At 32.7% G+C, this 14,213-nt stretch overlaps 2 protein-coding genes across 8 annotated transcripts in view; one reads left to right on the forward strand and one right to left on the reverse strand.

Annotated features, from left to right (window-relative positions):
* LOC309640245 (uncharacterized protein) overlaps positions 1–14,213 on the forward strand; it is a 645,560-nt gene that overhangs the window by 137,442 nt on the left and 493,905 nt on the right. The window lies entirely within an intron of this gene.
* The window catches only part of RBBP8 (RB binding protein 8, endonuclease), an 81,543-nt gene that overhangs the window by 42,564 nt on the left and 24,766 nt on the right, over positions 1–14,213 (reverse strand). For all 5 annotated transcript variants that reach the window (XM_082418658.1, XM_082418657.1, XM_082418656.1 and 2 more), the window contains 2 exons: positions 8,368–8,480; positions 2,338–2,404 (listed from right to left, as the gene is read on the reverse strand). In XM_082418658.1, coding sequence (XP_082274784.1) covers positions 2,338–2,404; positions 8,368–8,480 — 180 coding nt within the window. The remainder of the gene's footprint in view (positions 1–2,337; positions 2,405–8,367; positions 8,481–14,213) is intronic.

Consider the following 14,213-nt stretch of genomic DNA (forward strand, 5'->3'; position numbering starts at 1 on the left):
ACAATGAGGTATCACCTCACACCAGTCAGAATGGCCATTATCAAAAAGTCTACAAACAATAAATGCTGGAAATGGTGTAGTGAAAAACGAACCCTCCTGCACTGTTGGTGGGAGCGTAAACTGATACAACCACTATGGAGAACTGTATGGAGGTTCCTTAAAAAACTAAAAATAGAACTGCCATATGACCCAGCAATCCCACTACTGGGCATATACCGTGAGAAAACCATAATTCAAAAAGAGACATGTACCACAATGTTCACTGCAGCACTATTTACAATAGCCAGGACATGGAACCAACCTAAATGTCCATCAAGAGATGAATGGATAAAGAAGATGTGGTACATATATACAATGGAATATTACTCAGCCATAAAAAGAAACGAAATTGAGTTATTTGTAGTGAGGTGGATGGACCTAGAGTCTGTCATACAGAGTGAAGTTAAGTCAGAAAGAGAAAAACAAATACTGTATGCTAACACATATATATGGTATCTTAAAAAAAAAAAAAAAAAGAAATGGTACTGATGAACCTAGTGGCAGGGCAGGAATAAAGACGTAGACATAGAGAATGGACTTGAGGACACAGTGGGGGAGGGGGAAGCTGGGGCGATGTGAGAGTAGCATGGACATATATACACTACCAAATGTAAAATAGATAGCTAGTGGGAAGCAGCAGCATAGCACAGGGAGATAAGCTTGGTGCTTTGTGATGACCTAGAGAGGTGGGATAGGGAGGGTGGGAGGGATGCTCAAGAAGGAGGGGATATGGGGATATATATATGCACATGGCTGATTCACTTTGTTGTACAAGAGAAACTAACACAGTATTGTGAAGCAATTATACTTCAATAAAGATCTATTAAAAAAAAAATGAAGGGTGATGCAGAGCATATACAGCTTGTTACAAAACACCTCCAGTGGAGCCTCAGGTATCATCCTGTAGTCAAACACACTGATATTATCACAGTGAAGCATAGGAATGCTCACAGGAAGTGGGACAAATAACGACTATAATAAAAAGTATCTTGTCAATTGAAGTGAGATTAGGTTGTAACTTTTCAAAAAAAAAAAAACTTTGTGTTTTGGAATCATATAGAAAAGACTGTGAATTTGTGTTCTAGCTTCACTTCAATATGCAGCATGAGTAAAATGAGAAAGGGTTGACATTTTCATACACACGTTTGATAACCTCCGTCTGGCCTGATAGCCTTCTTTCCTCATCTATTATCCCCCCTCAAAATTCTCTTTGGCTACCAATATTCAGTGGGCTGAATATTGGACCAATATTCATGATAACATGGGAGAAATATCAAAATCCTACTGGACATCCACTACTTAAAAATATACTGATATGATAAAGATGTTAATTCCACTTGTGATATGTGTTTATACATAAGACAGTAACTACTCGTAAGCCAAATTAATGTTACGTCTACATAGTTTAGCAAAGTTTTTGTAGATGTCCACTCAGATGCAACAGAGTCTTTAAAACCCTATAAACCACTAACACTATCCTGAATCCTAACTTTTAAAAAATATTATATAAGCTTTACATAAATGGGAACTAAGAACTGGCCATAACTCTTCTTGGCATCAGTCAGACTAGACCCAGAAAAACAGATTCTTTTTTTGAGACGCTGTCAAATAATGGAAAGAACAGAGGCTTTTAAGTCAGAAGATGGGGTTCTGAGTGATGTCTCATTATCTACTAGTTGTGAGACCATGGCAAGTTACTTGACTTTTTTAAGATGTGGATTCCTCATCTATAAAGTAAAGATAATAAAACTACCTTGAAGAGTCACAGTGAGGATTAGAAATAATAAACATAAAACACAAAGAAGAGTAACTGGAACACAAGATAAAAGTTATTATTTTTATTATGAGAAATAAAAAAGGAGGAAGTTCTCCAGGCCTGAGAAGTGTATAAGAGGAAATAATTATTCAGATTGCTTTTATAAAGTTTCTGGGACAGGCCTAGAAAGGTGGTAACAAAACTCAAATATTTAAAATATAAGTATTTCAAATAATTTATTTGAATGATTTGTTATTTATAATAAAGTTATAAAAATTAAAATGCTTTAAATTAAAATGTTTTGATTTTTATATATTCACACACTAAGCTAAGAGATGCATACACACTCTTCATATATACTCCCAGAACAAAAATATAGTGATTTTCTTTATATTTTCATTTGCAGAGTACTTTATAATTTTTAAAAATGAAACCTTTAACTCTTAATATATCTTTACAGTTTGCAAAGCTAAGTAAAATGAAGAAAGAGAAGCTAGGGGAAAATATTCAATTTTCTGCCACAATTAAGAAAAAATACTTACTCAATTTTCTGCTGCAGCTGTTCAAAAAGCTTTTTATTTTCTTCCTGTAGAGTATTCTTTTCATTCACTTAAATATAATGTAAAAAGAAAGCACAAATTATAGCTATAATAAGATGTATGTCAGGTTCTTTCAACAGTTACAACAATCATGGAGAATTAGGATTTCAAATTCTAAGTCATAATGTTAGTCAGGGTTAATGCTACTGTTCAAAACTAATTTGTTACTAGGTAGTGATTATTACATCTCATATTGTGCAAGTTTCATGTAAATGATTAACTGGTAATTCTGTGTAATGCTTGTGGGCAAAAAAGAAAGAGTACCTCATGTACTGGGGAGTATAGTTTAATTATTCATACTGAGCAAGAAAGCATTCCATCTGGTTACTCAGTCCTACTAATTTCAAATACCATTTATTGAAATAAATCTGATCATAAAATGTAACACTGAATATCAGTGTAATTTTTATAATGTAAGCACACTTAAGTAAATTTTCTTCCTTAGTCATACTCTATGTTTCATTAATAGTTATGTTATTAGTAACTTAAATATACTATTGAAGTAGTATCTCCTTGTTTGAATCTACCTTGACTAAATTTTCCTATCCATCCTTATTTATAAAGCAGAAACTCAGTTTTGGGCTATAATTTCTACCGCTGCCAGCACAAAATTATCAATCCTTGATATTATGTCACTGGTTAAGCATGTGTTTTACTAGGAGGGATATATCAAAGAAATCAAGTCAGAGTAAGTACAATTAACCTCTCAGAAAAAAAGTTAATCATACTCCAAAAATCTGTTAATAATTTAGTGGTTTACAAATCCAAACATATTTTCTTACACTGAGTAAATAAAAATTTGTTGACTATATATCAATACAATATGTGAGGGTTACTAAACTACCTCCTGTGGAGGATCTGGAAAAAAACAGAACAAAACAAAAACCTGAAGATATGACAGTGACCTAGAGGAAAGTGTAGTCTAATGAGAGACAAGATATTATATAAACATATTTTTTACAACTGAAAGTGACAAGGGCATTAGAGAGGTACAGATAAAATACTAAATGAAATTCCAAGGAGAAAAAATGAAATTCCAAGGAGAAAAAGGTTACATTGAGCCGTTGAAAAAATCAGGAAAGGATTTGAGAGGACAACTGACCTGGACACAGGAAGAGAAATCCAAGAGCCTCCCAACTCCACCACCACAATCAACAACAAAAACAAAACAAATTGTGAGCTAAAACCCAAGCAATGTAAGCAAGCAGATACTGGTATCAGCACTGGTGGGGGGACTGAACTTGAGATTTCCAGTTTAAGCCTGAACTCCTGGAATGAGCCAAAGTGATCTGAATTCACTTACCACTAGAGTCAGTAGAAAATAACTCATATACAGATTCCCAAGTATTTCAGATAACAGAATTATTTGATAATGAAATGTTTTAAGATTTAAAAGATGGAAAGCTCAAAACTAACATGATAAAAGTGATTACCAAAAATGAGTAGACAGACAAGATTGAGATAATTTGAGCATCAATAAAAATAATGAACATAACTGAATGACACACACTGAATACATAAAATTCCACGTCTATTATGCTCAAAAAAGAGAAAGCTCCATTCATGTCAAAAGCAAAATGAAACGTAACATATACAACAAAACGTCACATATACAACAAAATGTCATTTGTCCTAGAGACTGTCATACAGAGTGAAGTAAGTCAGAAAGAGAAAAATAAATACCGTATGCTAACATATATATGGAATATAAAAAAAAATGGTTCTGAAGAACCTAGGGGCAGGACAGGAATAAAGATGCAGATGTAGAGAATGGACTTGAGGACACGGGGAGGGGGAAGGGTAAGCTGGGACGAAGGGAGAGAGTGGCATGGACTTATATATACTACCAAATGTAAAACAGATAGGTAGTGGGAAGCAGCTGCATAGCACAGGGAGATCAGCTCGGTGCTTTGTGATGGCCTAGAAGTGTGGGATAGGGAGGGTGGGAGGGAGAAGCAAGAGGGAGGAGATATGGTGATATATGTATATGTATAGCTGATTCACTTTGTTATAAAGCAGAAACTAACACACCATTGTAAAGCAATTATACTCCAATAAAGATGTTAAAAAAAAAAAACCTTATTTGTCACCATTGTAGGTAGCTATTATACAAGATATTACTCTGAAAACTGGCAATTAAAGGGAAAATATTATGATGTATCATGGCTTTCTAGTAGGAACTACATCCCAAGGTAACCAATAGCCCCAAACTGATGAGGGAGAATTCTTGTTTATAGAAGAATGCCAGCTGATTAAGAATAACAGAAATGGAAAATTATCATTTTGTAGTCTGGAATTAAATAATTGATTCAGGCCAGAACCACAAATGGATATTAAAACCATTAAAGAAAGATTGAGGGAGAATTGTATTTTTGCAAGATTTCAAAGTATCACACATCCATCCTCCCAATTTAGACTACTTGGTGGTACTCAGGGGAAAATATAACTCTATAATGGAGAAATCTGGCCACCAATCCCAAAGAGTAGAATAACCTGACAATATCTATATCCTAATATGATACAATATAAAGTAGACAATTTTACCTACTAAGTACTGCTGTCAAAAATGTTTAATCTGGACCTAATCAAGCCTTCAGATACAATTTCTATTTTATAGGAAATAAAGAAACAAGATAAAGAAAATGATGAGAAAAATCCAGAAGGTGGCATAATTTTAGGAAAACAGCCCTACTTCTTCAATAAGTCAATGTCATAAAAGAAAAAAATAGGAAGGGAGCTTATTCCAGATTAAAAGACAAATGCAATGTGTGGTCTGTGATTGGCAGGTGTGAACAAAACTGTTGCAAACTACCGTAAGAGGGACAGCTGTAGAAATATGAATATGGACCGGTTCTTAAAGAATATCAGAGCAAATTATGGGTAATCTTTGGTAGGCAAGGTAATGGTATTGTGGTTAGGTATAAATTATCCAAGTATTTAGGGGAAAAATGTCCTGATGTATGTAATTTACATTAAAATATTTCAGTTCGAAAAGAAATGATGAAAATACAGCAAAATATGAACAACTGTTAAATCTATGTGATAGGTGTATGAGGGTTCCTTACTATTCTCCTTACTTTTCTACATTTTTAAGAAATTTCATTAAAAAGAAAAAGGACTACACAGATTTGAAAAAGAACCAAACAGAATTTTTTAAAATGAAAAATTTGGTTACTGAAATAAAATAACTCAGTGTAACAGAGCTGAAGAACTTAGTATAATAAGCAAGAAAGCTGAAGAAATTACCCAGAACACAGCAGAGTGAAATGAGGGGACGAAAAATAGGAAAGAGATGTTAAGAGACCAAAGGATCGAATGACAAAGCCTCATCATAACCCCCAAATAAGGAGAATGGAGAAGACACAATATTTGAAGAGCTAGTAGCCAACAGTTTTACAGATATGATTAAAGAAGTGATTCAACAGATTTTGTAATGTATACTAAACAGACTTTTTTCTTAAACACCTACTTGAAATTGCACTAAAACTACAGAATACCAAAAACTAAGGAAAAAATCTTAATAGTAGCCAGAGAAAAATAATTGTTATCCTGTAAAATAGCCTTATAAAAATAACGGTAAAATAAAAACATTGAGGATAAAAACTGAGGGTTTAGAACCAACAAATATCCTCTAAAGGAACTTTTAAAGAATGAATCTCAGGACTTCCCTGGTGGTCCAGTGGTTATGACTCTGCACTTCCACTGCAGGGGGCGCAGGCTTGATCCCTGGTTGGGGAACTAAGACTCCACATGCCATACAGTGTGGCGTGGCCAAATAATAATACCAGAAGAAAAGTGAGATGTAAAAAGCAATAATAAGCAAAGAAACTGCTGTACATGTAGGTAAGTTTTTTAAAAACTGTCTGAATAAGGTAATTTTTAAAGACATTTCTAACTTGCAGGGCTTAAAAAAAAAAATACAGGCCATAAACAGTATGTAAATGGAGAAGGAAATGATCAGAGTGAAAGTGTTTTAAAGTCCTTGTATTATTCAGAAGAGGGTATTATTCAGAAGAGGGTAAGATACTATCTTTATATTTTAGGAAAGCATGGTTAAAATTTCAAGGTTGATCAAAAAAAAAATAGAAATAAAGAGTTTAAAAGAAAAGTAAAGGATAAAATAAAAATGAAATAAGAAGATAAATATCCTCAAAATGCAATAACTGGAAAAAGTAAGAACAAAAAAGAGAGGCAGGACGGGGGGAAAAAGGTAGCAACAATATAGAAACACCAAGAATTCATAAACATGAAGCCCTTAGTATTTTTATTCATAAAATAACTTTGTTTGGGATTTGACCTCAATGATTTTCCTGTTGCTCATTTTAATGTAAAATTAGTTTTCCTCAACTTTTCAGTAATCATTAGTAAACATTGGGGGTATTATTAGTGGTATTATTCTAAGACTATTGTGCTATAATATGAGATTAAAAAATGAGTACTTAGGGGATATTTTAATTCTATCATCCCTGTGTCCTTGAGAACCATGATTCTTGGTGTGGAAGAAAGGGGATACAGATGTTATTAGAAGAGGTTAGCAAAAGCTCTATAGTCTTGAATTTGAATTTTCAACATGAACTCATGAAGTATTTTATCTATCTGAAAATTAGACAAAGGATATTCAAACCAGTCACCCAAGAAGAAATGCAAACTGAAGATCAAGTAAAAAGATACTTGACCTGAATAGTAATAAAGAGAATGCTAATATTAAAAAGGTATATCATTCTTTACCCACTGAACTGGATATTGTCAATTAATACATTTTTGCACAAAACTGAAGAGAATGTAGGGAAACTGAAATTCTCAAACACTCAAACAAAAAATTGACTTGTTCATCAATATGAGAATGGGTAAATAAATGGCATCTACAAAATGCAGCCATGAAAAAGAATGCTGTCTTATTCCTTAATACCTAGGGTTTTTGCTTGTTGAATTTTGGGCTATTTTTCAGACAGTTAAAAGTTGCTAGAAATCTGACTATTAGACATGTAGACATTACTGCAGATTATTTCAAGTACTACTAGTAATATAACTGTGGATCTCAACTATGTCTATTGAAATGTAATAGTTTTCTACTCATTGATAATCTTATATTCCTAAATAAACTCATGCATGCATTCATTCATACACACCACAGAATCTATGGGTCTAAATATATAAACAAACATATAAACATGTAAAGACTTCTAATATATAGTCTAAAATAAAATAACATATGTCAGAACAAGAAGTATGATATGATCCCATTAAAAATTTAAAAGAGAAGATAGAGGAGGGGGTAAAATGAGGGAAAGAGACAGAAAGATAGATAAATCTGGACCTGTAAAGATATTTATTATATTCTTAATAGTAGTTACCTCTGGGAGCAGAATAACACTATGTTCCTTCTATCTCTTTTTAAAACAATCAGCATACATTCATATATTCTTGCTTGAGTAACCAGAGGACAGCAATATAATTAATAGAAAAAAAAAGTCAAAATACCAAATTAGTTTGGAAAAGAAGATAAATGTAAGAAAATCCTACATAAAATGGTAAGTAGACTAAACTAAAAATGGTGTACATGTAATAGTGTGTCCAAAAAAATAGTGAAAATCAAAAAAAAATACACCTTTGTAGAACAGTAAATTGTCTGTTTTGTGTTTAAATTTACTAAATATAAATAGTTGAATTAATATGAAATAAAACCAAAGAAGCAAATATGGATATAACCAAAGAAAATTTGCTTCTTTTCTTACAGCTGGTGAGACTTTAAGGCCAACGAGGACAGTATTTGCACAACCTTTCTGTATCCAATTTCTTACTAAAATAAGCATGAGATTAAATCTACAAAAAGGGAAAAAACAACAATTGAACTTTTGCCTAAATAAAGAAAAACATGTAAACAATCCATCTGATTGTAACCAATTTAATAACAGGTTTTAACAATAGCATACTATGCTTTACATACTTAATAAATGAAGAAAGGAAACTCACTAAGCTCTGTGATAAGTTTAAGATTCTGCTGTCGAATATTTTCAAACTCTTGTTGTTTCTTCCGCATATGTTCTTCAGTTACTGCACAGCGATCACATAATCCTGCTCTTAATCTACAAAACAAAAACAGAACATTTTCAGAGTAGAACTTAAATGTTCTCATCAAAAAATAAACAAATAAAAAAATATGTGAGGTGATGGATATGTTAATTAACCAGATGGTGGGAATCCTTTCACAATATATATCATTTATCAAATCATCATGATAAATACTTCTTAAAAAAAATAATTTTATTTATCAATTATAACTCAATAAAACTGAAATTAAAAAAATTTTTCAACTACTAAAAGATACTTCTTCATATTTGAATTTCAAGATTTTTATACTTTATGAAGAACTAAAAAATTTACTTGGAAAATACAGAGAAAATTAACTAGTTATTATACCTTTAACATATTCCCAAATAGGCTGAAATCATGCTACATCATTTTCTACAGACTGCAATTCTGTACAAATCTGCCAATTTTAAACTCTATTCAAGGGAACTTATTTATTGAAGCTCCCTTGTTTTTACTAGAGCCAAAATATGAACCCAGTCTAGTACCAATGGACAGAATTATATCTTAAGCAAGCTTGCATCTGCTTAGCATAGCATATAACACATAATGAGTGTTCAACAACTAAGTTTTAGTTGAATGAATACTAAAGGTCAAAGAATACAAAGTTTAAAAAAAGTAATGCTCTTTTCAGCATTAAAAAAAGACTCCAGTGTTAGTAGAAATTCACAGTGTACTACTATGTAAAAAAAAAAAAAAAAAGATTACAAAATAGCTTTTACTAATTATTTGTGAGTGCTGAAGGGAAAAGGGAAATACATATATTACACAGGAGGGGTGGGTGATGGAGAGAAAGGTGTATTTCAAAATGTTAATACAGTTATCTTGTAGGTACCAGTAATACAGAAGATTTTCTTTTTAGTGTTTTGCTATATTTTTCAAAATTTCTCTAATTTCATTATTTATATAACCAGGAAGACATACGGTTGAAAAAAATGACACATATCCCACATTAGGAATTTAGAAAATACAAAATCTAAGATAATCATTTTAACTCAGTGACCTAAGTCAATAAGATACTAAGTACGTGAGTGTCTATGGAAGTCACAGCATGGTAGTACATGCCATGACTTTTAAAATAAGGAGATAAAACATGAAAACTATACAACTAAAACAAACAAACAAAAAGAACCTAGAGATTTTTTATATAAAAGTAAAACTCGTATCAACAGTGTTGATATGGATGTAAAAAATAAAGATTAGAGATCATAGGTTGCATTAACAGGACTAAAATTTCTAGAATGAAGGAATAAAGAATTGGGCAACATGGTTTAATTGGAGTACATTCCAGAAACAGGAATTAGGCCAATCAAGATCTAAGTAAAGATGACAAAGTGAACATCTGCATCTACTGTTGCTTCCTCCCCAAATCCCACAAAACTACAGTAAAGATCTGTGTATATTTTTAAAGACACAAGACTATGAGAACTGGGAGAATGGGAAAGAAAAACAAACGAATTAAAAGCAAGGAGCTGGTGGACAAATAGAAACTGACCTGAGAATGCTGAATCGTAGGCTAACTATGGGAGAAGTCTAGAACTCTTGTCCAAAATGGTAGCCACAAGCCACATGTGGCTATTTCAATTTAAATAAATTAAATTAAATTAAATTAAATTAAGAGAGAAGATTAAAAACTAGAAGATTATCCTAGAAGGTCCATCATATCGAAGAGCAAGGTGGGGTTAGGTACAGAAAAACAGGAACAGAGGAACAAAAAAGACTTGAAACATATAGAAAGCCAAACGACTAGCATAAATCCAACCATATCAATAACATTAATCATGAATTGATTAAACACTCCAATCAAAAGGCAGAAACTGTCAGACAGGACAAAAAAAAATAAGATCTAACTATATGCTGTCTACAATAGACACACTTTAGATCTGAAGATACAAATAAGCTGAAAGCAAAAGGATGGAAAAAGAAATACCATGCAAACAAAAACCAAAAGAGAGCTGGTTATTAATTAATTAGTATCAAACAAAAGAGACTTTAAGGTAAAAGTGTTACTAGAGACAGTGAATTCTATAACAAAAGGGTCAATTTATTAGAGATATAACAATTAACATTTAATACAAAAGCCCCCAAATATGCAGAGCATGCATTCAACACGAAAGCCCCCAAATATGCAGAGCATGCATTCAACACGAAAGCCCCCAAATACACAGAGCAAAAACTGACAGAATTGAAGAAATATATAAATTCATCAATAACAGTTATAGACTTCCACTCTCAATAGTGGATAGAACAAGACAGACAGAAAATCAGCATAGATATAGCAGACTTGAACACACTACCACCTAAACCTACCTGACATCTACAGAACACTCCAGCCAACAACTGCAGAACACACATTCTTCTCAAGCACACTTGGAACATTCTCTAGGAGAGACCATTTTCTAGGTCACAAAACAAGTCTCAATAAGTTTAGAAGCACTGAAATCAGACAAAGTATGTTCTCTCACCACAATGGAATTAAATTAGAAATCAAAAAAGAAGGAAAATCTGGAAAATTCACAAATAATGTGTATATTAAAAACAATGCACTCCTAAATAAGCAATGAGTTAAAGAAGAAATCACACGGGAAATTATAATAATAGGGCTGTAGCTGAGTGCCCCAGTCTAAAATCCTACCCAGGTCAAAGGATAGCTCCTCATTTTCTTATTGAAAAGTAAAGCTCCCATAACATATACAGAGTCCTCAGCTGACTTTCCTATTCATAGGAAAACTCCTGAGGGAGGGAGAATTGGGAATGGCCGGGGTAAAACAGATAGACAATTAAAAGCAGAGTGCATCATACCAACTAATGCAGAAAATTCATTGCAGTAATACACTACTAAATACAGACAACCAAAGATCACTAGTGTATGAAGCAAACCAGTAACATAAAAGAGCTAGTATCCCTGGAAAAATGAGAAGTGATGTTGACATAAAACAAGAAAAGGGTACACATACACACATGTACATATAAATGATCAACAAACAATAAAAAGTTCTTGGATACTAAACATGTGATTACCAAAACAGCTTCAATAATAGGGTTGGAGAGTAAAATAGAAGAAATCTCCCAGAACATGGAAAAAAACAAGTAACAGAAACAAGACAAAAGATTGTAAAGGATCAGTTTATGACTAAGAAGTGCTCCATAAAGAGAGAACCTACAAAAATGGAGAGAGGAAATAATAGACAAAAATAGTATCTTAAGAGATACTAGTCTTCAGGTTAACAGGATGACTGGACAGCACAATGAAGGAAACACACACACACACACACACACACACACACACACACACACCCCCATATGAAATTCAGAATTAGGCTAAAAAGATCTTACATTCCAGAATGGGAAAAAAATCTATTACCTATAAAGGAATGAACATTAGAATGATAGCTCTGGATGCTCACAGACAATGAGAAAATGCCTTCAAAGTTTTGAGGGAAAACTATTTTCAACCTAGAATTTTATATCCAGTCAATATACCATCTAAATGCAATAGTAAAATAAAAACATTTTCTCAGATATGCAAGACTCTTTGAAAATTTACTTCCTGTGCATTTTAAAGCAGTTACTTGTGGGTGAGCTATAAGGAAAAAAAAAAAAAGGAAAAACAGGCCCACATTTTTCCAACCATATATACTAGTATATCTTCAAGGTCTAAAATAGTGCCTGGTACAAGACAGGAGCTCCATAAGTATTTGTTGACTAACATGAGTTGAAAGAAATAATGGAATTAATGTAGGGATCCAGTGAGAGAAATTCCAGAACTGATGTTGTAGGATAGCCTAGAAAGTAAATGGTCCAAATTAGTACAGGAAGTTTTTCAGCCCAAGAAGTATGTCTTCAAGAAAAAGAACAACAAAAAAGATTATAATCAAATAGAATAACAGGCATTAAATAATATTAATGACACGATGAGGAAAACATTTCTAATCTCACTAAGAAAAAAGGTAGTTAGAAATTCTAAAAAAAACAAAGCAAACTTACACAAGTACGTCTTTATCGTAATACAGTTATAGGATGACTTGAGCAACTGATTTGGGACAGAGTAGAAAAGAATCTATCTGACCTGGACATTAGAAACACTCTCCTTGAGTGGCACAGGGGTCATGACAATGGATCTATAGAGAAGGAAATGAATCCTGGCTCAGCAGTGAATAGTCAATAAGTAAACATTGTTCATTATTTTCCAACTTCTACAATTAACTTGTAAACAAAATACAAGGGATTGAAATCTGGTAACAGAAAAGAACGTAGCAACTATCAACTTTGTCAATATTTATAGGTTATTGGTTCAGCTGACACAAGGCAGAAGGCAGAAAGAGAGGAAGAGTGATGCAGGTAAGGGTGAAAGCATCAGTATCCTCCTGTGATACAGAGGTGAGATCAGGGAGACTGTTCAGACATCTCTCTCTAAAATATCTTCATGTAAATATGTATATCTGCATAAATGTATGTATTAAGGTCCAAAAATAAAACAGCACTAAAATAACTTCAAAAATAGGTGAGGGAGGGAAAAATTATTCCTCTTCATAGCAAGAAGTAAACAACTATTGTCTCAAATTGATAAATCAAGTGTTAAAGTGAAAATACATCATTTAGAACTTTGGAGAACTAAAAACTGGGACAGGCATGGGTGGGAAAGAGTGGAACAGGAAACTATTGGTTGATGATAACTATACAACTTTATACTACTGTACATGTATTACTTGAATAAAAATTATAAAAGGAAAAACGTAAAATCAGCTAAATAGTACGTTATACTCCTTTTCGTCATAGCATTTTAATTTAATAGAAATATATTCTAGTAAACTTTACATAAAATTTTTTTGAGAATTAAGGTACTAAGGACATACACCTTCTTATCTTTCTGCTGTAACACTTAATGTTTTCAGACTTTCAAGCATTTCCAAAGCTAGTAGTAAAGTCTATTTATGCCTTTAAAATTCCAAAGGAAATAAGAATAAAGTTCTCTCTAAACTATTCCAAAACCAAGACATTGTTAAACTGTTATAAGAAGAAACTCAATTTTAACTATTGGTTTAAAATACTCACATTTCACTTTTATATTTCTCTTTTAAGATCTATTCAAATTAATAGCTTTGGATTCATGCAATAAACATTCAAATAGTTGACCTGATTGTGGTAAATAATGTATACACAGAACTACTAAGCTAGAGAGGCCAAAAAGAGCACTGACACTGAAAGGTCACTGAAAAACACTGAAGGAGTTAAATGGCATTAATCAATCCTAATTAAGTATTCAAATGTCACCCTACCACTTTGTCATTAAAAACCGAACACCTTATTGTTTCCAAGAAATCAACTCTGATATATTACAATGTCATAAGGTATCATGGAAGACAACCTCTTGAAACCCTTAGTTTCCAAGTTTAAAAATGCCACAGTATAAACTTATAAAATGAAACAATATTCCCTAACTTGTTTATTACATCTAGTTTTCTCCAGTTAACTGCCACTCTTGATAATACCTGTGAAAAAGAGTCAACTCTTGATTGTTCACTGATCCTAGCTTAAATTTAAATGAATGTGAGAAAACAGGCTAGCTCCTATTCTATCAGCAGGATTCCACTGTTTTCTTCTTGCCTATCTTCAACTGCTGCTGTCAGAGAAAGAAAAAGCAGCCTCAATTTCACAGGAGAATGCAATTTCAGTAGCTATAAGCAGGTAAACAGGAAAGAAGAGTAATTCTACTTGTAAGGGCTGAA

This window comes from Balaenoptera physalus (genome assembly GCF_965194825.1).
Source record: "Balaenoptera physalus genome assembly, chromosome: 12".
NCBI lineage: Eukaryota > Metazoa > Chordata > Mammalia > Artiodactyla > Balaenopteridae > Balaenoptera > Balaenoptera physalus.